Genomic DNA, 26,487 nt, shown 5'->3' with positions numbered 1-26,487 from the left:
ATAGTTTCTGGCTCTAAGGAGATGACAGGAGTCTCCAGGTCTAAAGTAAACGTCACCTAAGTACAGTTCACCTCCATTACCAATGGTCCACTCTGACCTGCTCCTCTCCACATCACCCTCCGCAAATGATAAACATCAACTGGACTATGTGATCTGAGTCACATCTACATTGTTTGGCTGCTTTCAAATAAAGGATTTAGTCTACAGTTCAACTGAGAGGGTTGAGCATTTTGATGTCCTCTTACAATGGGTGGATATTGATTCTCTGTAGCCTACCCCAAAGGTTTGTTTTAGGGGGTTATGAAGACTGTGTGAAAGTCATCCCACACTTGGATTACTCCCTGTCCTTCGTGAAAGATGATAAGTAAGTGGACCTATGTAGACTGAACAATGCTTTGCTTGGAAAAAGATAACTTGTTTCAAGCAGTAACCAGGTCAGCGATGGAATTTTGTGGATGGAATTTAGAAGTAAACAATGGAGATGGCACAAATTGAAAGTACACTATTGAGAGAAGTATCAAAACTTGACAGAGATTTAGTCTACCCTGGATGAAGGGAAAATGCATTCTCCAACATTAGTCAACATGCTGGTGTGTTATGTTGTGAAATTATGAGGAAAGATTGTGTTACCGCAGTTTTGATCCTTTACTGACAAGCACATATTAAACCGCCAATTGAAGCAATTTGATGTTTACTTTTCATACTAGGACAACAATTTCTAAATAACTCAAATGAGCTATAATTCTCTAGCCGAGAGAAACATTAAAATGTTTTAATTGTTGTCACAAAAACAATTGTATTTAATTAATATTATTTTTGATCATTTAAATTACACAGAGACATACTATTAGCCTACACAGTCCTTATCTATTACATACTGTACACATGCTATTATAGGTCTACTACATTGCACATAGAGTAGCCCTACTATTACACAGGCAGTCTTCTACCGTGTGTTTATTCTCTGTAATTAGCCAATATTCCAGCACTGCTCTAACAAAGATACGGCTGCATATTCCCTATAGATAATTTTACGCAGAACTACAGAAGTTTCCTAATTAGTGCGCAATGATGATGGTTTTGGCCGCCCGACGTGCAAGTCTGTAAGGCATGTCAGGGCATGTCCAAATTGGATGAAGTGGCACTGCCTATCGATAGCGTGCTAAAGTATAGGATCGTGAAAACGATTTAAAAAAGTGTGTTTAAGTATCTTCGTAAACCGTATGGATCAAGGTAATGTGACAGTGATATATATTTAAATGTCTTGTGATACTAAGGGTGGGAGGTGTAAATTATTAGCTTGTAGCCTAACTGATGGCTGTATCAGATACGCACCGCTGGTAATGAATGATCTTTCCAGTTGCCAATGAGCTGTTGTTCAACCTTAGTGGTTTTGCTTTATGGCATTTCATAAAACTGTTAAGTAATCTCACCAATCAATATTAGTATAGCAGGGTTGTAATTTAAAGTAGAGGATACAGTATGCTAAAACCTCTGCGTGTATTCTTTCTCAATAGTGTTATCTTGCTTTTCACCCCTCAACACAACACATAGAGATGATGGATGGAGCCTAGCTGATTTCAGCTTTAGACATTCTTTTCCTGTAATTCTATATCCTCTTGTTTGTGTTTTGTTGTCTGCATTTTTAGTGTACTTCAGTGACATCAAGTGATGGGATATTGAACGTTGTTCAACATGCACACAAGCAATACATTTCATTCAATGTATTCAATACTCCTCCTTATCTTAGATATCTACTGCAGCCCACATCCTCCACATACACCACCCGTTCTGCCAGTCACATTCTGTTAAAGGTCCACAAAGCACACACATCTCTGGGTCGCTCGTCTTTTCAGTTCGCTGCAACTGGCGACTGGAACGAGCTGCAACAAACATTCAAACTGGACAGTTTTATCTCAATCTCTTCATTCAAAGACTCAATCATGGACAGACAGTTGTGGCTGCTTTGCGTGATGTATTGTCTGTACCTTCTTGCCCTTTGTGATGTTTGTGCCCAATGTTTGTACCCTGTTTTGTGTTGCTACCATGTTGTGCTGCTACCATGCTGTGTTGTCATGTGTTGCTGCCATGCTATGTTGTTGTCTTAGGTCTCTCTTTAAGTAGTGTTGTGTTGTCTCTCTTGTCGTGATGTGCGTTTTGTTTATTTTTATTTTTAATCCCAGTCCCCATCCCTGCAGGAGGCGTTTTGCATTTTTGTAGGCCGTCATTGTAAATTATAATTTGTTCTTAACTGACTAGTTAAATAAAGGTTCAATAAATAAAATTAAAAAATGCAATATTCAGTGCAGTGGCTAAGATACAGCAATCTCTATGCATTTTGTTTCCATTTTACTCTGTGTTAATTATAAAGATAAAAAAGGAGCTAACTACTGAGCTATAAACTATCATACATATTTAATTTTTCTAGGAGTTACATTGCTGTCATGGATTGTTCTGAAACCCAGTACTACTTGAATGGGAACTGCCACCCATGTCTGCAATGTGGACCAGGACAAGAGCTGTCAGAGGTGGGTGTTATTACATTATAGAGGAATATTTTTGTTTTGTTTTCACAACAAACAGATAGGCCTATAGACAGATAGGCCATGTCTAGTAGCCTATCAACTCAGCTGAGCAGTAGACGTGTGACGAATGGAAAACATTTCTTAACGTTTTAACGGACATTTTATTATGGGTTTTGAGTTAATAATAAGAAAAAGAAAAATAAGAAAAATTCCACGTGAATTCAGAATGCAGCTGTGCTGCTGCCTGCAACGGTTTGGGTCTCATGTTTGGGTCACACGGTGCGTCCCTTTCAAATGATTAAGCATTACACCTGTACTACCATTACTGTAACTCAATTCCACCTTGCATTAACTTCTCATCGAAGTTCTCAATGTATTGCCAGACAGGATTTCACAGTTGTCGCTTGCCTTTCTCTGCCATTTTTCCAACTGACTCCAAAATAATTGATTCATCGACTCCTTGCACGTCAACTCCCGGTGTCGACTCCCATTTCCCCATTTCTGAGTGTCAAGATTAGATTCTTCTAGGAACGGAGGAGACTTATTAGCTCTGGTGCTTACGATAACTCGGTTAGGGATTTCTCTTAACGTTTAGGATCCCAATTTCCTTTAAATGTTTTAAGGTTCAAATGTTCACACCTTTTACTGCAGAACCAGGATTTGTCATTACAACAGGTGTAGGATCTTAATTGTATCCTTAATTTGCAGGATAACTTTCCTGCAATACAGGAAATGTAAAACGTGTAGTGTATTTTAGGTTTAAAAAAGTTTCTGAAATGTGTAATTTCCATTGAGAAATGTCGGCCTTGATATTTCCTTTAGAAAAATATAGCCTCTCAACCCCTACAGAAATGTCCATTAGTTATCCACATAATAATTCACTTTTCCTGTTGCTGTAGCAAACTGGCTCAAATGAACATCCTACATTTTTATGAAACCACAAAAAGTTTGGTTTTACTGTCTGTGGTGATCTCACTCTAACATAATTCCACTGGCAGAGAACTTTGTTCCAAATCCACACAAGTCCACTTGGCAGGCATGCTAAGGATCTTCACATTTGGGTTTACCCATGACCTAAAATAACCCCAGTGCTCATTGGAAGGGGGAACAGTCATGTGTTTTGTAATCTAGACCTCTAATCATCATATTCACTTCTATTTCTGTTTTGCAACCGTCTGCTTAAGAAATTCACTTCAGTGAAATCCTTAGCTGTAAACAGGTCTGCACTGTATATTTTGATTCTTATTTCCCGGCAGGACTGTGGTTATGGAAGTGGACGGTCGGCTTATTGCATCCCCTGTAATGTCAAGACTTATAAAGAGGGTCGGGGTTACCACTTCTGCAGATTCTGCCAGTCATGTAAACGCATAAACAGGCACCAGAAGTCACTGTGCACCTCTAAAAGCAATGCAGTCTGTGGGGAGTGTTTACCAGGGTTTGTACTGTACATTATCTCATCGCATTCTTACATATAGTATCTACACATCTTTATAGTTAAGCCATATCTGTGCTTTTAAGTCATAAAAGCTCTTCATCCAGAACAGAACATGTGGACTTAGTTTTATTAGCTCGTTTACTTGAAATATAACTATTTCAGACTTTTTTTCCTGCTCTACTTTTATCTGATTTCAGCTTTTACAGTAAGACACGGATAGATGGCTTGCAGGACTTGGAGTGCATGCCATGTGGTCCCTCCTCCACTACTGAGCAGCAGTGCAGCCGTAAGTCTCAGTAAAGCTTGGACGGGACTCTGAGAAAGGAAAACAACTTCATTATTGATGTCAATTGTGTAGCCTACTGTTATATTAGAAAATTACCTCCATGTGCTGGAAACTTAATTACCCATGTTTTTATTAGCTTAATTTTCTGTGTGCAATTGTTGACGTAGAGAATGAATTGTTTGGGTTATGAGATATTTAAGAATTATAACACTGTTCTTTATTAATAGAATAGTGTTATAATAATTGTATTTGCCAAAGGATCAAAGTCAGAAATTTAAAACATCAAATAAATGTTGTGTGTTTAAGCATTTGCTCAGCCGTTTGCTCAGCACCAACCTGAATCCTTTTGTTTTGCAGGAAGCAGAGAAGTTGATGTGGAAAAGGTCTGGAGCCCAGAAGGCCCAGCCCATAATGCTGCTGTTAACGCCACAATTTCTGTAGCCCTGGTTACCATGGCAATCATCCTAGCTGCTGCCTTGTTTATATACTTCAGACATACCTTACTAAAGAAAATATTTAAAGGTATCTCATTATCCACATGCAAATCTCTCCTTTAATGAAGTTTTTGTTGCATGAGATTTTCACACAACCACTGATGAAACTGTAATAATGTGGATTCTGTCAGTGTGTTTGTTGAAATCACTTTTATAGTAACACGCAGGGTACAAGTAATCCTCCTCAAACTGTGCCTCCTCTAGCTCATTAATTATCTTCTCTCTCTGAAAGGATGCCTGGCTCCTCAAAGCACAAGTCAGAATGACATGGAGTGTGCAGCATACCCAGTGAACAGGGTCACACTGAACCTGGAGCAGGAAGGCCAAGACTCAGGTAATTATCAGAGTAAAACCACCCACCACGCTTTATTGACCAGCACATTATTAGTAGTCCATTGATGTCTCACTAAAACAGACATCACACATGATGAATAAGGGCCTTAAACGTCCCCGAATTGACTCATATTCTAGTCAATTTGTGAACGCATGGTTCATAAGGGGTTTGTTAGGGTACTAATGTAACCCTCTGATGACCTGTCTTCCTACAGGTGCATGTGATAACTCTACCACCACTGCAGAAACATTGGCCAGACTGCAGTCCAAAGTGGACATAATTGTCCCTCTGGGGTCCATTGTACTAAGCCCTGACCTTAAAACTCAGGACCACAGATACCTCCTGGTGACCCAGCCGCTGGTGCAGAACTCCACCTGCAGTAACTGCTCATCTGGGTTTGTCTGTCAGATATCCTCTGAGCCGCCCTCAGTCAGTGGGGACGTCCCACTCACAATGGAGATCCCTGTGGGTCCAATAGACAGTGGGGAGTATGTCGCAGGGTCCCTGTTCCTGCAGAGCAGTGAGGGATACTGTGCCTCTGAGCTGCAGGAGAGCCCTCTCCATCAGCATGTCCCAGTGGAGTGCACTGAGCTAGACTTCCACAGCACTGCAGTCTCAACACTGGACCTCGACAGTACTACAGACCCAGACTGTAGCTCTGTGAGCCTGGGGATTACTGAAATATCTGAGATTAGGGACGGCTCATCCGGAGACAGGTTAGGAGGAAGACAACTGAGGAGGAGTCCATCTGACTGCCCAGAGGAGCAAACTGACAGCTGTTGGAGCAGCCGTCAACAACCCTGCAACAGAAGTCTGGGAGGCAGTAATGCGGTAATTACCTTTAGGAAAGACAGAGTTGTTTCACCTGTTCTCACACAGATGACCATTTACTCAACAGTAGTGAGTTTGAGTGAGCAGTCACTAGATGTAGCTGTATTTTATGCTTACACAGAATTTTTTTCAAGCAAATGGCACCCTTCATTTCACTCTTAAGTTGTGGCCATGGGATGCAATGTAAAGACACACACACACACACACACACACACACTGGCTGATCTCATAAGTTGTGATACCCTCCCATTATAGGCAAGAGACTGGAAGCCCATAGATAATTTGTTTCATGTTTCCCACTTGTCATTTAAGACATCATTAGCTACAGTGGGGGGGAAAAGTATTTGATCCCCTGCTGATTTTGTACGTTTGCCCACTTACAAAGAAATGATCAGTCTATAATTTTAATAGTAGGTTTATTTGAACAGTGAGAGACAGAATAACAACTAAAAAATCCAGAAAAATTTTTATAAAATGATTTGCATTTTAATGAGGGAAATAAGTATTTGACCCCTCTGCAAAACATGACTTCGTACTTGGTGGCAAAACCCTTGTTGGCGATCACAGAGGTCAGACGTTTCTTGTAGTTGGCCACCAGGTTTACACACATCTCAGGAGGGCTTTTGTCCCACTCCTCTTTGCAGATCTTGTCCAAGTCATTAAGGTTTCGAGGCTGACGTTTGGCAACTCGCACCTTCAGCTCCCTCCACAGATTTTCTATGGGATTAAGGTCTGGAGACTGGCTAGGCCACTCCAGGACCTTAATGTGCTTCTTCTTGAGCCACTCCTTTGTTGCCTTGGCCGTGTGTTTTGGGTCATTGTCATGCTGGAATACCCATCCACGACCCATTTTCAATGCCCTGGCTGAGGGAAGGAGGTTCTCACCCAAGATTTGACGGTACATGGCCCCGTCCATCGTCCCTTTGATGCGGTGAAGTTGTCCTGTCTCCTTAGCAGAAAAACACCCCCAAAGCATAATGTTTCCACCTCCATGTTTGACGGTGGAGATGGTGTTCTTGGGGTCATAGGCAGCATTCCTCCTCCTCCAAACACGGCGAGTTGAGTTGATGTCAAAGAGCTCCATTTTGGTCTCATCTGACCACAACACTTTCACCAGTTGTCCTCTGAGTCATTCAGATGTTCATTGGCAAACTTCAGACGGGCATGTATATGTATTCTTGAGCAGGGGGACCTTGCGGGCGCTGCAGGATTTCAGTCCTTCACGGCGTAGTGTGTTACCAATTGTTTTCTTGGTGACTATGGTCCCAGCTGCCTTGAGATCATTGACAAGATCCTCCCGTGTAGTTCTGGGCTGATTCCTCACCGTTCTCATGATCATTGCAACTCCACGAGGTGAGATCTTGCATGGAGCCCCAGGCCGAGGGATATTGACAGTTCTTTTGTGTTTCTTCCATTTGCGAATAATTGCACCAAATGTTGTCACCTTCTCACCAAGCTGCTTGGCGATGGTCTTGTAGCCCATTCCAGCCGTGTGTAGGTCTACAATCTTGTCCCTGACATCCTTGGAGAGCTCTTTGGTCTTGGCCATGGTGGAGAGTTTGTAGTCTGATTGATTGATTGCTTCTGTGGACAGGTGTCTTTTTTACAGGTAACAAGCTGCGGTTTGGAGCACTCCCTTTAAGAGTGTGCTCCTAATCTCAGCTCGTTACCTGTATAAAAGACACCTGGGAGCCAGAAATCTTTCTGATTGAGAGGGGGTGAAATACTTATTTCCCTCATTAAAATGCAAATCAATTTATAACATTTCTGACATGCGTTTTTCTGGATATTTTTGTTGTTATTCTGTCTCTCACTGTTCACATAAACCTACCATTAAAATGATAGACTGATCCTTTCTTTGTCAGTGGGCAAACGTACAAAATCAGCAGGGGATCAAATACTTTTTTCCCTCACTGTAGCTGTGACAAATTAAGTTTACAGATTCACTCATTTAGTAGAGAATGTTTTCCTGGACGAAGCAAAAAAAGTATTCATTCATTAATATTTATATTTGTAGATGGAAACCGTGAGCCTGCTGAAGAAGTGTATCCGAATCATGCAAGGTGGGTTATTCTTCAGTTTACTTGATATCTAAAGCTTATTTTAATGCTGGAGCACATTCAACAGAAACAAAATGAAACATTGCAAATCTCAAAGAAACCACAATACACAGTATATGTGACTGATGAGGTGAAGTTCTGTTGCTGTTGTGGCTAGGGATTTAGTTGAGCTACGTATTCACAGATTCAAATCTTGTGCTTGATGGTTCTGGATTTCAAAGTTAATCCAGCAGTTTATACCAGTAGTTTTTAAAGTTGTTTTTCATTGTGTCTTGATGGTTTTAAAACATGTCTTTATCTTGGCCAAGAGGAATAGTCAAATATACAATGTCTTACTGTTCTACAGGCCACATGGAGAAACAGACAATCGTTGTGCCAAGAGACTTAGCTGCATACTTGGCACCACTGGCTAAATATTCAAGAAGAGGATAAATGTTTTCCCTTTACAGCATGGGCTAGTCCTGAGGTAGTAATGATGACAGCATGATACAATTGCTAGAATTTGCTACCTGTAGGCTTCCTGGTGAAGCAACACACCAACTGACCTGGTGTGTGGTCTGCAGAGGATACCGTTATTTGCACACTGTCACTGTCCACGAGACATTCTCAAATGTTGAATGTAGAAACAGTAACATCCAGTAATAGCTGAATAGTTAACCACTTGTGGTAGGTGGTCAGGGGGATCTGCGCTCATTTCCCCATTGGCCTGTGAATCTTCTACTTCCAGGTGTCCGTCTAGGCAGGCTGCCGCAGGCCTTGGTGGATTCTCTGGCTCTGAAGCTGGACCCAACGTTCCCAGGAGTACAGAACTACCAGCAGGTGGCGCTGAAGATGGGCATATCTCACGAGTTGCTGAAAGACCTGCGCGGGTTTGATCAGGTCTTTCGGTACCTTTCCTCCTGCACTCTGCTGACGGTACCTGAACTGCTCCACACCTTCTATCTCCTGCAAAGGCCTGACACCCTGCTCCTGCTATGTGAATATGCCCTGCAGCGCTATGCCACAGGATGAACATGCTAACTGTTGATGCTAACAACACTTCTGCCAACACAACCTAGAAGGCTGACATCAACAGGTTATAATATGATCAGTATGCGTACTACTGAACTAGAACCTACCTGGAACAACATAACTGCTCAAACTCATATGTGGATGTGTAAACATTTAGGGGTTCACAGCAAAGCTGTAAAACCTATTGTTAGTATTAGATTATTTGTTTTCCTTGACATGGTCAAATAACACATTGGAAACTTTTTTCAAATTTTACACACAGAAACTAGAGACCTGAATAACTTGGTCAAATATAATGGCACTGATTGACCTATATGTGGCACTGTTATAAGCAGTCTCACTTAAACCCTCATATCCGCCGCCTCATTTGACCTAGAGACTTGAAACGTTGTATCTAGGTGTTGTTCCCCATACTGAACAAATTTGCCTCAAGTACCCATAAGGTCTGTCGGGACAGATTTTCCTCCATCTTGGACATTTTGGAAAACCTTTGAAAAATTTCTCATGAACCATAGGTAACTTCTTCTCATGAAATTCGGTATGTAGGCGCATGGTACATTTCATAACTTAGTTTGAGAAAAGCTAAGCGATTGGTTAAGAGATGGCTGAGTTATTGATAAATCAGGAAAACCGATTTTACGTGTCCATTTAAATCCTTTGTAAATCCACCCCAAAATGGCCTATCAACTTGAAACTTTTTAGAATAATCAAATACATTACCACGATGAGCCATGCTACACTTGGAATTGATATCTTAAAAATATGGACACTATTAACAATTCCCTTTTTTCACTATATAACGCTAATACTAAAAATAATTGTTTTAAATCTTCTCATCGACTAAAAGTCAGATTCACTCCAAATTTTGTCTTTGGACAGTAGTCCATAAAGCATTTGAGAAAATAATTATTTGAGAAAATAATGTTGGTACATTCAAAGATGTCCACACTATACCAGTAGATTCATATTTGAAATCTAAATCTCATGAACCATTGGACCAAATGACACCAACTTTGGAATGTAGGCCCATGGTGCATGCCTTAACTTAGTTTCAGCTAACGTATTGGTCGAAAGATGGCTGAGTTATTGACAAATCAAAAATCTGATTTTACGTGTCCATTTAAACCACTGTAAATCCACTACATAGTGGCCTATCAACTTGAAACTTGTCATCGCTATCATGGATGTCCTTGTGGTATTGAGAGATAAACATGGTAATGCTTTCACTGATTCCACATAAAGGAAGATAGTTCCTACATGATAGGGTGCTTGATTTTTTTTATCCTATTAATCTTGAGTCCTTTCTGTCATCAAGCCTGGTCAGCTATATTTTTTATTCGGAATAGATCAAATGTTATTTTTTACCTGGTTTCACATGTAATGTATGTTAATGTGACATAATTTACTCTATGTTTCAGATATTTTGTCATGCATCAAATGCTATCCATGAAAATGATGCATTCATATCTAAAAGGTTTGTCAGAAGATACATTCTTTTAAATGCATACTGTACAAACTATGTTAATGGCTGTACTGAATTTTGTATTAGTATTACTTTTTATACATGTTTTGGACTTTTGTAAACAAAACAAAAATTACATTCCTATTCATGGTAATTGTGTTGTGATGTAATTTGTCATAAACATTACGTAATAAAGAAGTATATAGTCATAGACAGATTTGAACAGAAAACATGGCCAGTTGCTGTATTTCTGCAGTACATAATTGAAAAGCAGACGTAAAATTAAGATTTGCAGAACTAATGCCACACTACTGACATTTCTACTAAGCTACCTTTTAGCAAGGCTTTCACATTGTGTAACAACACAAATTATTTTGTTAAGAAATGAAACTTGAGTTTTTCTCAGCATTGTTCATTTACTTTTCCAAACAAGTACAGCATAGAATAACAATAAATGTACACGAAGACATCACAATCCACAGTCAAAAATAGAAAAAGTACAATAATTGTACATCTATAGGAGACTGGATATTATTACTTTTATATTGTATGGTCAAATAAAGCTATTTTACTGTTTTACAGTCATGAACAAGCTGATGGAGCCCTCTGATGTTCTCTATGTGTATTACAGTAGATATCATGATTTCAGTGACATCAATGAGACAACCAATTTGTATTAGCAACCAAAATCATAATGTATTGTTTACAACCATACCAATATCATTTGCTTATACCTTATGGTGTTGTTTTTTATGTGGTAAAACTGTAAACTGTTACAAAGCTGACTTCCCAGAAAGACCATCTAATTTGAGATTGACAAACATGCTATATGTAAAAGAAAATGTGTGTCTTATTTTGTGATATGACATTTCTAGTTGGTGATCTATTGAAAATAATAATATAATTCTGGCACTTTAATCCATAATATTATGAAAATATAGTGGAAATTCAAATGTGAGGTAGTTCACAATATTATACACCAGGTGGCATGAGTAGGATGATGTTCTACTGCGATGAAATATTGTCTTATAGGCTGTGCCAAGTCTAGGTCCAAAATTGTTGTATTCACATGCGCCAAATAAAACAGGTATTTACAGTGAAATGCTTACTTACAAGCCCTTAACCAACAATGCAGTTTTAAGAAAAATAAGTGTTAAGTAAAAAATAGATAAAACAATTTAAAAAGTACAAGCAACAAATAATTAAAGTGCAGCAGTAAAATAACAGTAGCGAGTCTATATACAGGGGTACCGGTACAGAGTCAATGTGTGGGGGCACCGGTTAGTCAAGGTAATTGAGGTAATATGTACATGTAGGTAGAGTTAAAGTGACTGCATAGATAATAAACAGAGAGTAGCAGCAGCGTAAAAGGGGGGGAATGCAAAGAGTCTGGGTAGCCATTTGATTAGCTGTTCAGGAGTGTCATGGCTTGCGGGTAAAAGCTGTTAAGCCTTTTGAACCTAGATTTGGCACTCCAGTACCGCTTGCCGTGCAGTAGCAGAGAGAACAGTCTTTGACTAGGGTGGCTGGAGTTTTTGACAATCTTTAGGGCCTTCCTCTGACACCGCCTGGTATAAAGGTCCTGGATTGCAGGAAGCTGGGCCCCAGTGATGTACTGGGTCGTACGCCAAATCTTTTCAGTCTCCTGAGGGGGAATAGGCTTTGTCGTGCCCTCTTCATGACTGTCTTGGTGTGTTTGGACCATGATAGTTTGTTGGTGATGTGGACACCAAGGAACTTGAAGCTCTCAACCTGCTCCACTACAGCCCCGTCGATGAGAATGGGGGTGTGCTCAGTCCTCCTTTTCCTGTAGTCCACAATCATCTCCTTTGTCTTGATCACATTGAGGGAGAGGTTTTTATCCTGGCACCACACGGCCAGGTCTCTGGCTTGTTGGCATTAAAGGTATAGTTCACCAAAATAACAAAATGACATATTGGTTTCCTAACCAGCAGTCTATTGACAAGGTATGACAGCAATCCATGCATTGGACCGATATTAGCATTTTTCTGTCATCGGACCGATATTAGCATTTTTCCCGCATCATGTTCAAATCATCTATAAGTGACTTTGTTGAGCTTCATAATACATTTTAGATAGTTTTGAATGATTTTGACATAATACTTGAAAAATGTAGATATCGGTCCCATGACTTGAATGGGATTTGTGCCACAAATGCTAGAACGTTAGTATGTGGAAACAGTGCCAGGGAAACTAAACCAAAGCATGGATTGATGTCATACCTTGCTTTATTTTTCTAGATCAAATAACATTGAAAACAACCACTTTCTGTGCAGTATTTATTTACCATCCTTACAAACCACTTAATGTAAATGTTCATTACTGTATTGTACATAGGCTGGTCATCTAGGTTTGTACCTGTAGACTTTCCATCACCATGAAGAAAAACAATGCACAATACAGTAATTGATTACATTGAGACATCAAGTGGTTTGTGATGATGTGATGATGTAGCTCAGTTGGTAGAGCATGGCACTTGCAACACATGGCACTTGCAACACTCACTACTGTAAATTGCTCTGGATAAGAACATCTGCTAAATTGTAAAAGGAATTAATAAACCATTTCAGTTTTCACATAGAAATACTTATTTGCAAAGTATTTCAAGAAACTGGAAAACAAGCAAGTATTTTTAGATTCCACAAGTATTATCAGATTATCTGTTTTGTACAGATAATGATCAGACTCAAGTTACAAATGCTGGTAAACACTCAAATACAAATACATTTAGTTTAAATCCAAATGAAACACTCACACATAAGCACATCTGATTCCCCTGGCCCTGACATTATTTCACAGTGTGTATTCAACCAATTTTATACATGATGATTGTCTATGATTCAACCAGCAGATGGTGTCTGGTGAGAAAAGTACATTTTTCTATCAGGCATGCTGATTGGTCAATCCAAGCCATTCAATAACTTTGGGATTTTTAATGATCATCTATCTATCTAATTATATAAATTCATGAAAATATTGAATTAAGCAATTATAAGAAAAATAAAACATTTATGGGAAAGCAATTATATTAGTAGATAGTTCAACTCAGATTATTTGAATTATTTCAAGTGTAATGACATGACATTATGGGTACTCCTTTAAAGGTAATTCAGTGAAAAGCACATATCATTCAATTAAGTGAACTTGGTCTGATACCATCTACTACGTATGTGGTGAATGGAAAATTATGTAAATAGCTATTTAATTATGAACCTCAATGACATAGCCTACACATAAAAAAGATCCCACCCTCCCACCAGTAAGTATTCACACTTGCTTAATCTTGGCTCATAGGATCTGACTAATTGCATAATGCTATGGCAGGGCCAGGAAAAATCCTTGAGGGCCACACACAGAACTGGTGATTTTACTTCCTCCATCTGATCAGGGACTGAATGAATCAGCCCTGAGAATAAATTGTGAGTCAAGTTTAGGCCAATGACATACACTGATCAACTAACTACCAGGGAGGAAAGAAAAACAGCAGTACTACTGTACATCTCTTGAGGGACATAATTGAATAGCCCTATGCAATAGCGTGAACTAATGCATGATAGTGAATGTTTCGAGTTTACTCTGTGCACAGTTACACATTTACAAACATTATACTATAAAAGAAGAATAGACACTGAAACAAATATTTTTTTACTTGAATTCTGTATCCGTAGGCTATCATGTTTTGAAAAAACACATAACATGCAAAATCACATTAGTTTTATTTACCATTACAGTATCCACTGGCGAGTGTATAGAGTATAGAGATATTGTTATCCACGTCGGCACCAACGATGTTAGGATGAAACAGTCAGAGGTCACCAAGCGCAACATAGCTTCAGCGTGTAAATCAGCTAGAAAGATGTGTCGGCATCAATTAATTGTCTCTGGCCCCCTCCCAGTTAGGGGGAGTGATGAACTCTACAGCAGTCTCACAACTCAATCGCTGGTTGAAAACTGTTTTCTGCCCCTCCCGAGACCGTGTCTGTGCCTTGACCAAGGTTGGGCAAAATTAAAGATGGCTGTGTTCGCCTTAGCAATCTCACTACTATAAAGACCTCCTCCATCCCTGCCATTATTGAAAGAGATTGTGATACCTCACATCTCAAAATAGGACTACTTAATGTTAGATCCCTCACTTCAAAGGCAGTTATAGTCAATGAACTAATCACTGATCATAATCTTGATGTGATTGGCCTGACTGAAACATGGCTTAAGCCTGATGAATTTACTGTGTTAAATGAGGCCTCACCCCCTGGTTACACTAGTGACCATATCCCCCGCGCATCCCGCAAAGGCGGAGGTGTTGCTAACATTTACGATAGCAAATTTAAATTTAACAACAAAAAAACAACAACACCGTTTTCGTCTTTTGAGCTTCTAGTCATGAAATCTATGCAGCCTACTCAATCACTTTTTATAGCTACTGTTTACAGGCCTCCTGGGCCATATGCAGCGTTCCTCACTGAGTTCCCTGAATTCCTATCGGACCTTGTAGTCATCGCAGATAATATTCAAATTTTTGGTGACTTTAATATTCACATGGAAAAGTCCGCAGACCCCCTCCAAAAGGCTTTCGGAGCCATCATCGACTCAGTGGGTTTCGTCCAACATGTCTCTGGACCTACTCACTGCCACAGTCATATTCTGGACCTAGTTTTGTCCCATCGAATAAATGTTGTGGATCTTAATGTTTTTCCTCATAATCCTGGACTATCGGACCACCATTTTATTACGTTCGCAATCGCAACAAATAATCTGCTCAGACCCCAACCAAGAAGCATTAAAAGTCATGCTATAAATTCTCAGACAACCCAAAGATTCCTTGATGCCCTTCCAGACTCCCTCTGCCTACCCAAGGACGTCAGAGGACAAAAATCAGTTAACCACCTAACCGAAGAACTCAATTTAACCTTGCGCAATACACTAGATGCAGTTGCACCCCTAAAAACGAAAAACATTTGTCATAAGAAACTAGCTCCCTGGTATACAGAAAATACACGAGCTCTGAAGCAAGCTTCCAGAAAATTGGAACGGAAATGGCGCCACACCAAACTGGAAGTCTTCTGACTAGCTTGGAAAGACAGTATCGTGCAGTATCGAAGAGCCCTCACTGCTGCTCGATCAGCCTATTTTTCCAACTTAATTGAGGAAAATAAGAACAATCCGAAATTTCTTTTTGATAGTGTCGCAAAGTTAACTAAAAAGCAGCATTCCCCAAGAGAGGATGGCCCTCACTTCAGCAGTAATGAATTCATGAACTTCTTTGAGGAAAAGATCATGATCATCAGAAAGCAAATTATGGACTCCTCTTTAAATCTGCGTATTCCTCCAAAGCTCCGTTGTCCTGAGTCTGCACAACCCTGCCAGGACCTAGGATCAAGGGAGACACTAAAGTGTTTTAGTAATATATCTCTTGACACAATGATGAAAATAATCATGGCCTCTAAACCTTCAAGCTGCATACTGGACCCTATTCCAACTAAACTACTGAAAGAGCTGCTTCCTGTGCTTGGCCCTCCTATGTTGAACATAATAAACGGCTCTCTATCCACCGGATGTGTACCAAACTCACTGAAAGTGGCAGTAATAAAGCCTCTCTTGAAAAAGCCAAATCTTGACCCAGAAATTATAAAAAACTATCGGCCTATATCGAATCTTCCATTCCTCTCAATAATTTTAGAAAAAGCTGTTGCGCATCAACTCACTGCCTTCCTGAAGACGAACAATGTATACGAAACGCTTCAGTCTGGTTTTAGACCCCATCATAGCACTGAGACTACACTTGTGAAGGTGGTAAATTACCTTTTAATGACGTCAGACCGAGGCTCTGCATCTGTCCTTGTGCTCCTAGATCTTAGTGCTGCTTTTGATACCATTGATCACCACATTCTTTTGGAGAGATTGGAAACCCAAATTGGTCTACATGGAGAAGTTCTGGCCTGGTTTAGGTCTTATCTGTCGGAAAGATATCAGTTTGTCTCTGTAAATGGTTTGTCCTCTGACAAATCAACTGTAAATTCCGGTGTTCCTCAAGGTTCCGTTTTAGGACCACTATTGTTTTCACTATATATTTTACCTCTTGGGGATGTCATTCGAAAACATAATGTTAAATTTCACTGCTATGCGGATGACACACAGCTGTACATTTCAATGAAACATGGTGAAGCCCCAAAATTGCCCTCGCTAGAAGCCTGTGTCTCAGACATAAGGAAGTGGATGGCTGCAAACTTTCTACTTTTAAACTCGGATAAAACAGAGATGCTTGTTCTAGGTCCCAAGAAACAAAGAGATCTTCTGTTGAATCTGACAATTAATCTGGATGGTTGTACAGTCGTCTCAAATTAAACTGTGAAGGACCTTGGCGTTACTCTGGACCCTGATCTCTCTTTTGAAGAACATATCAAGACTGTTTCAAGGACAGCTTTTTTCCATCTACGTAACATTGCAAAAATCAGAAACTTTCTGTCCAAAAATGACGCAGAAAAATTAATCCATGCCTTTGTTACTTCTAGGTTGGACTACTGCAATGCTCTACTTTCCGGCTACCCGGATAAAGCACTAAATAAACTTCAGTTAGTGCTAAATACGGTTGCTAGAATCCTGACTTGAACCAAAAAATGTGATCATATTACTCCAGTGCTAGCCTCCCTACACTGGCTTCCTGTTAAGGCAAGGGCTGATTTCAAGGTTTTACTGCTAACCTACAAAGCATTACATGGGCTTGCTCCTACCTATCTTTCCGATTTGGTCCTGCCGTACATACCTACATGTACGCTACGGTCACAAGACGCGGGCCTCCTAATTGTTCCTAGAATTTCTAAGCAAACAGCTGGAGGCAGGGCTTTCTCCTATAGAGCTCCATTTTTATGGAATAGTCTGCCTACCCATGTGAGAGATGCAGACTCAGTCTCAACCTTTAAGTCTTTACTGAAGACTCATCTCTTCAGTAGGTCCTATGATTAAGTGTAGTCTGGCCCAGGGGTGTGAAGGTGAACGGAAAGGCTGGAGCAACGATCCGCCCTTGCTGTCTCTGCCTGGCCGGTTTCCCCTCTTTCCACTGGGATTCTCTGCCTCTACCCCTATTACGGGGGCTGAGTCACTGGCTTACTGGTGTAAAAAAAACATGATCTGTAATTACACCACAGCCTACCCCCAAAGAGTGGTCCACCCATAAAAATGTAAACAATAGAGCAAATTATTTTTTATCTTTCCATGAGAGAAAACATTATGCTACATTTGTGAGTAAATTCTCCAGCGTCAACAAACATTTTAACAAGTTGAGTTTTAGGCTACTAACCTTAGTAAGTAGCATTCCCTGTGGCTCAGCTGGTAGAGCATGGTGTTTGCAACGCCAGCATGGTGTGTGTAACGCCAGGGTTGTGGGTTCGATTCCCACGGGGGGCCAGTACAAAAAAAAAAATGTATGAAATGTATGCATTCACTACTGTAAGTCGCTCTGGATAAGAGCTTCTGCTAAATGACTAAAATGTAAAAAAAAATGTCTTTATAAGAAGCCTATTCTGCAAAATATAGTCATTATTTAAAATGATACATTTGAAAACAACGAGCGTATGACATAGTCACAAACATGTATAGACCATATCTGTGGTAACTATTTAGCTCAGGTAACTTACCAGAGTAAAAGGAGTGTTGAGTAGAGTAATCATTAAATCAGCAACCGCAAAATTTATAATAAACAAACTTGTGACAGAATGCATCTTCTTGTTCTTTATCACAACGTGGCAAACCACAATATTAAATTATGATAATGACTGAATAAACTATAATGAGTAAAGTCTTGGTTGTTGAATTCTGTGACGCTGCCTCATATTTAGTTCCGTTGCCATACAGTCCTTCATCAACATAAAAATTCCAAAATGATAAATGATCTGACTGTGTGTAAATATCTTGTAAAAAGTATGCGGAACTATTTGTTCTTTCCATCATTGAAAACTAACACGCGCGAATTTGCAATGAGGAACTTCGCTTCACCATTCCTTGATCATTTGTGTGTATAAATGACAGGTGCTGCAGCATGTATTCCTCCGCGTCTAAACTGGTTGGTCAGATCATTTGACTCGAAGCATAGCTAACCACAGATCCAGCGCTCTTTCAGGTCGTCTGTTTGACTTGCGTTCGCACCAGAAATAAGGTATTCTGCTAGGCCTACATTGAACAACGAACCTTCAATGGTTTCCATAGGTGGACATAAAATATAAATATGTTATAATGTAAAATCCATTAACTTAGAATGAAAGAATGGGAATATAGCCCTACATAATGTATTATTAGGATATTATAATGATTATTGTATTGATGGATATCTTGTGTACTGTGTATTTGTGATTATTTTGCCAAATAATTCAGCATTAGTGTCTGTTGATACCATGTAATGAAATAAACCATTCTCTCGACCTATCCACCAATGGAGACAACCTGGTTTCAGAGGATTTAGTGTTATTCTGTACATAAATTGTAAACGCAATCTCTATTTCACTCCACACTGTCCTCTCTTACCTGGACAAGAGGAACACATATGTGAGAATACTGTTCATTGACTACAGCTCAGCATTCAACACCATAGTGGCCTCCAAGCTCATAACTAAGATAAGGACCCTGGGACTGAACACCTCCCTCTGCAACTGGATCCTGGACTTCCTGACGGGCCGCCCCCAGGTGGTAAGGGTAGGCAACAACACATTCGCCAAACTGACCCTCAACACGGGGGCCCCTCAGGGGTGTGTGCTTAGTCCCCTCCTGTACTCCCTGTTCACCCACGATTGCATGGCCACGCATGACTCCAACATTATCATTAACTTTGCTGACAACACAACGGTGGTAAGCTTGATCACTGACGACGATGAGACATCCTATAGGGACGAGGTCAGAGACCTGGCAGTGTTGTGCCAGGACAACAACCTCTCCCTCAACATGTGCAAGACAAAAGAGCTGATCGTGGACTACAGGAAAGGGAAGGCCGCCCCCATTCACATCGACAGCTGCTGTAGTGGAGCGAGTTGAGAGCTTCAAGTTCCTCGGTGTCCACATCACTAAGGATCTATCAAGGTCCACACAAACCAACACAGTCGTGAAGAGGGCATGACAACAACCCTTCCCCCTCAGGAGGCTGAAAAGATTTGGCATGTGCCCTCAGATCCTCAAAAAGTTCTACAGCTGCACCATTGAGAGCATCATGACTGGCTGCGTCACCGCTTGGTTTGGCAACTGCTTGGCATCCGACCGGAAGGCGCTACAGAGGGTAGTGCGTACGGCCTAGTACATCTGCCATCCAGGAACACTAGACCAGGTGGTGTCAGAGGAAGTTGTTAAAGACTCCAGCAACCCAAGTCATAGACTGTTCTCTCTGCTACCGCACGGCAAGCGGTACCGATGCACTGGAACCAATAGGACCCTGAACAGTTTATACCCCGAAGCCATAAGACTGCTAAATGGTTATTCCAGGTAGCTATTTGCTTAACTATTTAACTATCTGCATTGACCCTTTTTGCACAAACTTTTGTGACTCATCACATACGCTGCTGCTACTGTTTCTTATCTATCATGTTGGCTAGTAACACTATTCCTAGTTATTTGTACATATCTAACTCAATTACCTCGTACCCTTGCTCATCGTCTCGGTACTTGTACCCCGTGTATATAGTCAAGTTATCGTTACTCATTGTGTATTTATTATTACGTGTTATTACTTTTCTATTATTTCGCTCATTTCTTTCTCTCTGCGTTGTTGGGAAGGGTCCGTAAGTTAGCATTTCACTGTTAGTCTACACTTGTTGCTTACGAAGCATTTGATTGAAATAATATTTATAAACCATTCAAATGTATTTGCTTGAGCCTGTCTGGGGTGACAGATGAGCAGGGTTTTCACTTTTGGGACTATTCCATTGTTTCTATTGCACAGGTTGTGGCTATGCCTTCTTGATATACCTATTACAGTAAATATTGTATGGAAATTCTGAATGTTTTCTCTCTCTTTTAGACTTTTACTTTACTTTTAGTATACCCAGGGTTGGGGAGTGACGGATGTTACTCCGTTACATGTAAGGGATTACAAAAACAATAACTGTAATCCGTTACATTACCAGCAAAAATATTTTAATCAGATTACAGATCATTTTGAAAAACTAGATGACTACTTCGAGGATTACTTTTAAATTCAGAAAGGATGTTTTCAAAAAAAATATTTGACACTTCTCTGTTTTCTCAATGACATTCAAATCAGTATTGAAAAATGGCGCAAATTTAAGTTTGTTCCGCCTGAGCGAGTCTGACCTGAAGTCAGAGACCACTATGATGACAAACCAAATGGGTTTGATGAATCGCTGGAAAAGAGCAGGAATAGGCTTTTGTAGTCTACAGTCCAAGTTATGTCTTCCAAAAGTGCGACTGCTGTCGGGATCCAAAGATTATTCAATTTGAATTAACGCTTGGAGGTAAGGATGACAGCAGTGGTGTAGTCTATGGCGATACGGATATAACTTATTATTGATATCTACATAGCCCATTGATGTGAATTATTCTTACTGCTGCTCTATCATTTAGCTATTTGTTACTTACGGATTGTGGTTGTTGTGGATGGCTGTTCACAAATCTACATGTGTATCTGAACCCAATAATGGTTGAATTCAAGAAGTTTAAGCTGCCTATCAATCATTGTTTTTGAAACCAGTGGACAGCCAGTGAAGAATGCGCTCTTGCAACAGCTGCATAGTGTGGATCCAAGCTAGTGAAATAAAAGTGGGGCTTTTATTGCTCAATCTAATTCATGCTGATAAATAAAATCCATAGGCCTAATGGACACATGCTCAAACTTGCACACTTGACAGATTTAAAGGGGCAATCTGTAGTTGCTACGTCAATTTTTAGGTTTATAAATTATATATATATATATATATATCCATTGATTCTTGAATAATATAACTTATAAAGGCCTCATGAGCTTAGTTCAACTATGACACTCTATGAGAACCCAAAATATAAGCTTGTTTTATTCCATGTTTGTAAACATTGTAAATGTAAACAAATACTTTATAGCCTCATAACATGGTTAAAACAATAATGCCATATCGTGGATGGTCAGTCCTTGCATCCATAGCTCTGTCTATTAATCTGAGAGTGGTTACACTTCTCCAGGCCCATCCCTCATCTTTTTACCAAAACAAAGGCGGGGCGCCCATTTTGTTATTGTTTCATCTGTGGATTTTCCCTTTAAACAGCTGCATATTATCAAGATATCAAAGTGTCACCAACAAAAAGGTAAACAATAGGCCTATAGCTAATGCAGCATATGTAAATAGCACTTTTCAGTAGTGCTCAAAGCATGCCATTCTATGAGCGCAGCATTTATTTTTCAACTCGAATCAATGAGCCCAATCAGTCCTCCATGACAACAAAACAAACATAAACAACAGAGTAGGGCTGGCTAATAAGTCCTTAGTTTTGGGGTTATGCTCATGTAAAACAATTTGGTTAATATATAGTTCAATATTTCGAAGTTCTATTCTTTCACCTGTCTTGTGCTTGTATCCACCCCTCTCCAGGTGTCGCCCATTTTCACCATTATCCCCTGTGCATTTATACCCGTGTTTTCTGTTTGTCTGTTGCCAGTTCGCCTTGTCTCATCAAGCCTACCAGCAGTTTTCCCATACTCCTGTTTTTCTCTCTAGTCCCTGTTTTCTAGTTTTCCCGGTTTTGACCATTCTGCCTGCCCTGAGCCTGTCTGCCGTTCTGTACCTTGTGACACTGCCCTGGATTACTGACCCCTGCCTGCCCTGACCCTGAGTCTGCCTGCCGTTCTGTACCTTACAGACTCTGCCCTGGATTACTGACCCCTGCCTGCCCTGACCCTGAGTCTGCCTGCCGTTCTGTACCTTACAGACTCTGTCCTGGATTACTGACCCCTGCCTGCCCTGACCCTGATTCTGCCTGCCATTCTGTACCTTACAGACTCTGCCCTGGATTACTGACCCCTGCCTGCCCTGACCCTGAGTCTGCCTGCCGTTCTGTACCTTACAGACTCTGCCCTGGATTACCGACCTCTGCCTGCCCTGACCCTGAGTCTGCCTGCCGTTCTGTACCTTACAGACTCTGCCCTGGATTACCGACCCCTGCCTGCCCTGACCCTGAGTCTGCCTGCCGTTCTGTACCTTACAGACTCTGCCCTGGATTACTGACCCCTGCCAGCCCTGATCCTGAGTCTGCCTGCCGTTCTGTACCTTACAGACTCTGCCCTGGATTACTGACCCCTGCCAGCCCTGATCCTGAGTCTGCCTGCCGTTCTGTACCTTACAGACTCTGCCCTGGATTACCGACCTCTGCCTGCCCTCAACCTTTCGTTTGACTGCCCCCTGTTTTGTAATAAACTTTTGTTACTTCGAACTGTCTGCATCTGGATCTTATCCTGAGGTCTGATAATTGGAATGACTGGAATTCTGATAGATTTTGGTTTTTAATGTAAAGATATAACTTATAACTTAATCGTCTTATTATATGTATTAGAAAGCGATGGTTTAGAAGAAGCCTACATAACCAACCCATAAAGTAAAATGTAACATCCATATATGGCCAGCTACGTAAACTTTAACATTGATTTATCCTGCAATAGATGTTGTTCAATTGAAAACATGCATTTATGTCTTCTTCTAATGCCTCTTAATTCTTTTTTTAATACTTTTTTATTTAACCTTTATTTAACTAGGTAAGTCAATAAAGAACAAATTCTTATTGACTCAAGACAGACTACCCCGGCCAAACCCTAACGACACTGGACACTGGGCCAATTGTGCGCCGCCCAATCACGGCCACAGCCTGGAATCAAACCAGGGTCTGTAGTGACGCCTCTAGCACAAAGTGCCTTAAACCACTGTGCCACTCGGGAGCCCTGTGTAGGCTTGAGAGCCCATGTCATCTAAAAGTAATGGAATGTAATCAAATCAAATCAAACTTTATTTGTCACATGCGCCAAATACAACAAGTGTTGCCCTTACCGTGAAATGCTTACTTACAAGCCCTTAACCAACAGTGCAGTTCAAGAAGAGTTAAGAAAGTATTTACCAAATAAACTAAAGTAAAAAATAATAAAAAGTAACACAATAACAAGGTTATATACAGGGGTTACCGGTACCGAGTCAGTGTGCGGGGGTACAGGTTAGTTGAGGTAATTTGTACATGTAGGTAGGGGTGAAGTGACTATGCATAGATAATAAACAGCGAGTAGCAGCACTGTACAACACAAATGGGTGTGGGGGGGTCGATGTATTAGTCCGGTGGCCATTTAATTAATTGTTCAGCAGTCTTATGGCTTGGGGGTAGAAGCTGTTCAGGATCCTTTTGGTCCTAGACTTGGTGCTCCGGTACCGCTTGCCGTGTGGTAGAGGAGAAAACAGTCTATGACTTGGGTGACTGGAGTCTCTGACAATTTTATGGGCTTTCCTCTGACACTGCCTATTATATAGGTCCTGGATTGCAGGAAGCTTGGCTATTACGTTACTGAGTTTGGGTAATCCAAAAGCTACGTTATTGATTACAATTTTGGACAGGTAACTAGTAACTATAACAGATATTACATTTAGAAAGTAACCTACCCAATCCTGAGTATACCTTTACCTGACTGATTGAAGACTCCCTTCAAGGCCAACCAACGGGGTTGAATTAGTCTAATCTCAGAGGAAATCACAATGGGAAAGTTACTGTGTGGAAATACATACAGTATAGTCATATTGTGTGGTTTTGGTACGATGTCGGTAAATTACAACGATATTCAGTGTTACTGATGACACATGACACTGATGGGTGATGACTCCATCTTTTTTGACCGCCATTGCTATGCAGTATGTGAGTCACACACTGCTATCTAATCACAAGATAGCACAGACATCCGCTCTTATTCTAGCTCATGTGGCTTTGTGAGCACAGGAAGCATGTGGGACTGACAGATAATGGGTGGTATTTTATAGAAGTATCCAAAGGCAGGTCGTTGACCATAATAATAGGCCTTGTAAAAGCACAGAGTGCAAGATAAATAACTGATATATCGTCCCTATATCTCCCTTAATTAGTTGAAAGCAATGTTTAGACTCTGCTTCATATTAGCACAAACTCTCCTTTAATTTCCTCTGTGATAACTGATGTGTGCTGAGAATTCTAGAGCAATGTGCCACCACTCACTGTCCCTGTGCATCACCCAGTGATTACTTTACATTGGTAGTAGCGGGTCAGTCGCCCTTACACATAATGCAGGCCTACATAAAGTGGATAGAAACCTGATGAAAAGTTATCTATATAAATGCAATCATAATTCCATTTCTATTCATTCCTATTAATCTTTACACATCGTCTATAAATATACTTGGGACCTCAATTTTGTATAACCCAGTACTTATTTAATGCAGTATTTAATACAGAGATACACATTTGTTACACAGTGTACTAAGTTCCATCATACAAACTTACACGAAATACATGAGACATTTGTGACAGTGCGTGATCAATTGCACATAATTACGCGTAGTAGAAAAATATAATATTTTTCACATAATCAAAATGTTTTGCCTCTGAGAAAGTCTTAACAGTGAAAGTCACTTGGAGGTTAATGAAGTGTTCTTCTTTGAAGTCAGTCTGATGGGAGATGCTCAGCAGACAAGTGACCCCTCACTTGGGGTATTTGACAAACTGACACCCTGTCATACTGAGTGTCCAACTCAGCTTGTCAAATACACTAAGTGGGGGGCCTGCTCTCACAGTTGCAGATGATGAACCTGTAGTATGAACAGAAGGGAGATTTGTGTAATGTTTAAACATTAACGTATTCCCTGTCCAAACATTTAACTCCAGGTTATTGTTGATGTACTTTTTTGTTTTGGTGTACTTAACTGTACTTCAGTGAAACCAGTGGACCAACCCCTTTCAACTGTTTGTTTAGGGTAGATAACACTTCCATTCATATCTTCATAAAACCACAATTATTATTTATTTAACTAGGCAAGTCAGTTAAGAACAAATTCTTATTTTCAATGACAGCCTAGGAACAGTGGGTTAACTGCCTTGTTCAGGGGCAGAAAGACAGATTTTTACCTTGTCAGCTCAAAGATTCGATCCTGAAACCTTTTGGTTACCAGTCCAACGCGCTAACCACTAGGCTACCTGCCGCCCCAAGTCAAATAGAAACAATGATTAAAGGCCCATTACATTTAGAAAAAGCAATACATTATACTGTATAATATATTCCAAAATTGTGCAGATTTGTTATGTACATTGAATGAATTAGAAATGAAACCATGAAATAATATAATGTTATACCTGAATGATTTGACCTCTAGTTGAAATGGTGGATGTTTAGTGCGTGCCCCAATGATTCCTTGGTTGAGTTCTCTCCTTTAACCAAACGGCGACAGAGACGCTGATGATACTGTGCATCTGACAACACGCCTGATCATTAATAAGCCTTAACATCACAAAGAGGAAGCTAAAATGAGGAAGACAACTGCAAGGCTAGTTAGCAGGAAATATCTGGAACCACAGTGACAACATGTCATGGTTGTGAAATGCTTCCGATGGCAGTTTGAAATTGAGCCACTTTGTCAATACAGTTTCAGAGATCCATGCACATGAAATACAATGTTGAAAAGGAATTAGCTCTTGATGAAAGTAAAAGCACATTATATCTTATTTGCGTTCAATAGTCCACAGCTATTGTGACAAACAATATATTACTTACAGTGCATTCGGAAAGTATTCAGACCCCTTGACTTTTTCCACATTTTGTTACGTTACAGCCTTATTCTCAAATGGATTTAATATTTTTTCCCCCTCATCAATATACACACAATACCCCATAATGACAAAGTGAAAACAGGATTTTAGAACTTTTGCAAATGTAAAAAAAAAAAAAAACAGAAATACCTTATTTACATAAGTATTGATAAGTACCCTTTACTATGAAACTTGAAATTGAGCTCAGGTTCATTCTGTTTCCATTGATCATCCTTGAGATGTTTCTACAACTTGATTGGAGT

At 40.2% G+C, this 26,487-nt stretch overlaps 1 protein-coding gene and 1 long non-coding RNA gene across 2 annotated transcripts; one reads left to right on the top strand and one right to left on the bottom strand.

Annotated features, from left to right (window-relative positions):
* The first annotated feature begins 1,013 nt into the window (after positions 1-1,013).
* Positions 1,014-11,280, top strand: LOC106567786 (uncharacterized). The gene is made up of 9 exons (XM_014137517.3): positions 1,014-1,233; positions 2,429-2,528; positions 3,782-3,960; positions 4,158-4,246; positions 4,604-4,768; positions 4,973-5,074; positions 5,289-5,905; positions 7,923-7,968; positions 8,693-11,280. Exons 2-9 carry the CDS (start codon positions 2,445-2,447, stop codon positions 8,974-8,976), a joined length of 1,566 nt encoding a protein of 521 aa, XP_013992992.1. The 5' UTR covers positions 1,014-1,233; positions 2,429-2,444; the 3' UTR covers positions 8,977-11,280.
* A 13,553-nt stretch (positions 11,281-24,833) lies between these two features.
* On the bottom strand, positions 24,834-25,954 carry LOC106568052 (uncharacterized). The gene is made up of 3 exons (XR_001320221.3): positions 25,772-25,954; positions 25,547-25,615; positions 24,834-25,230 (listed from the first exon to the last, which is right to left on the bottom strand). It is a non-coding gene; the product is annotated as an uncharacterized LOC106568052 (long non-coding RNA).
* Between the last annotated feature and the right edge of the window lie 533 nt (positions 25,955-26,487).

Source organism: Salmo salar, chromosome 13, assembly GCF_965601325.2.
Source record: "Salmo salar chromosome 13, fSalSal1, whole genome shotgun sequence".
Lineage (NCBI taxonomy): Eukaryota > Metazoa > Chordata > Actinopteri > Salmoniformes > Salmonidae > Salmo > Salmo salar.
This window is presented reverse-complemented; position numbering and strand designations above follow the sequence as displayed.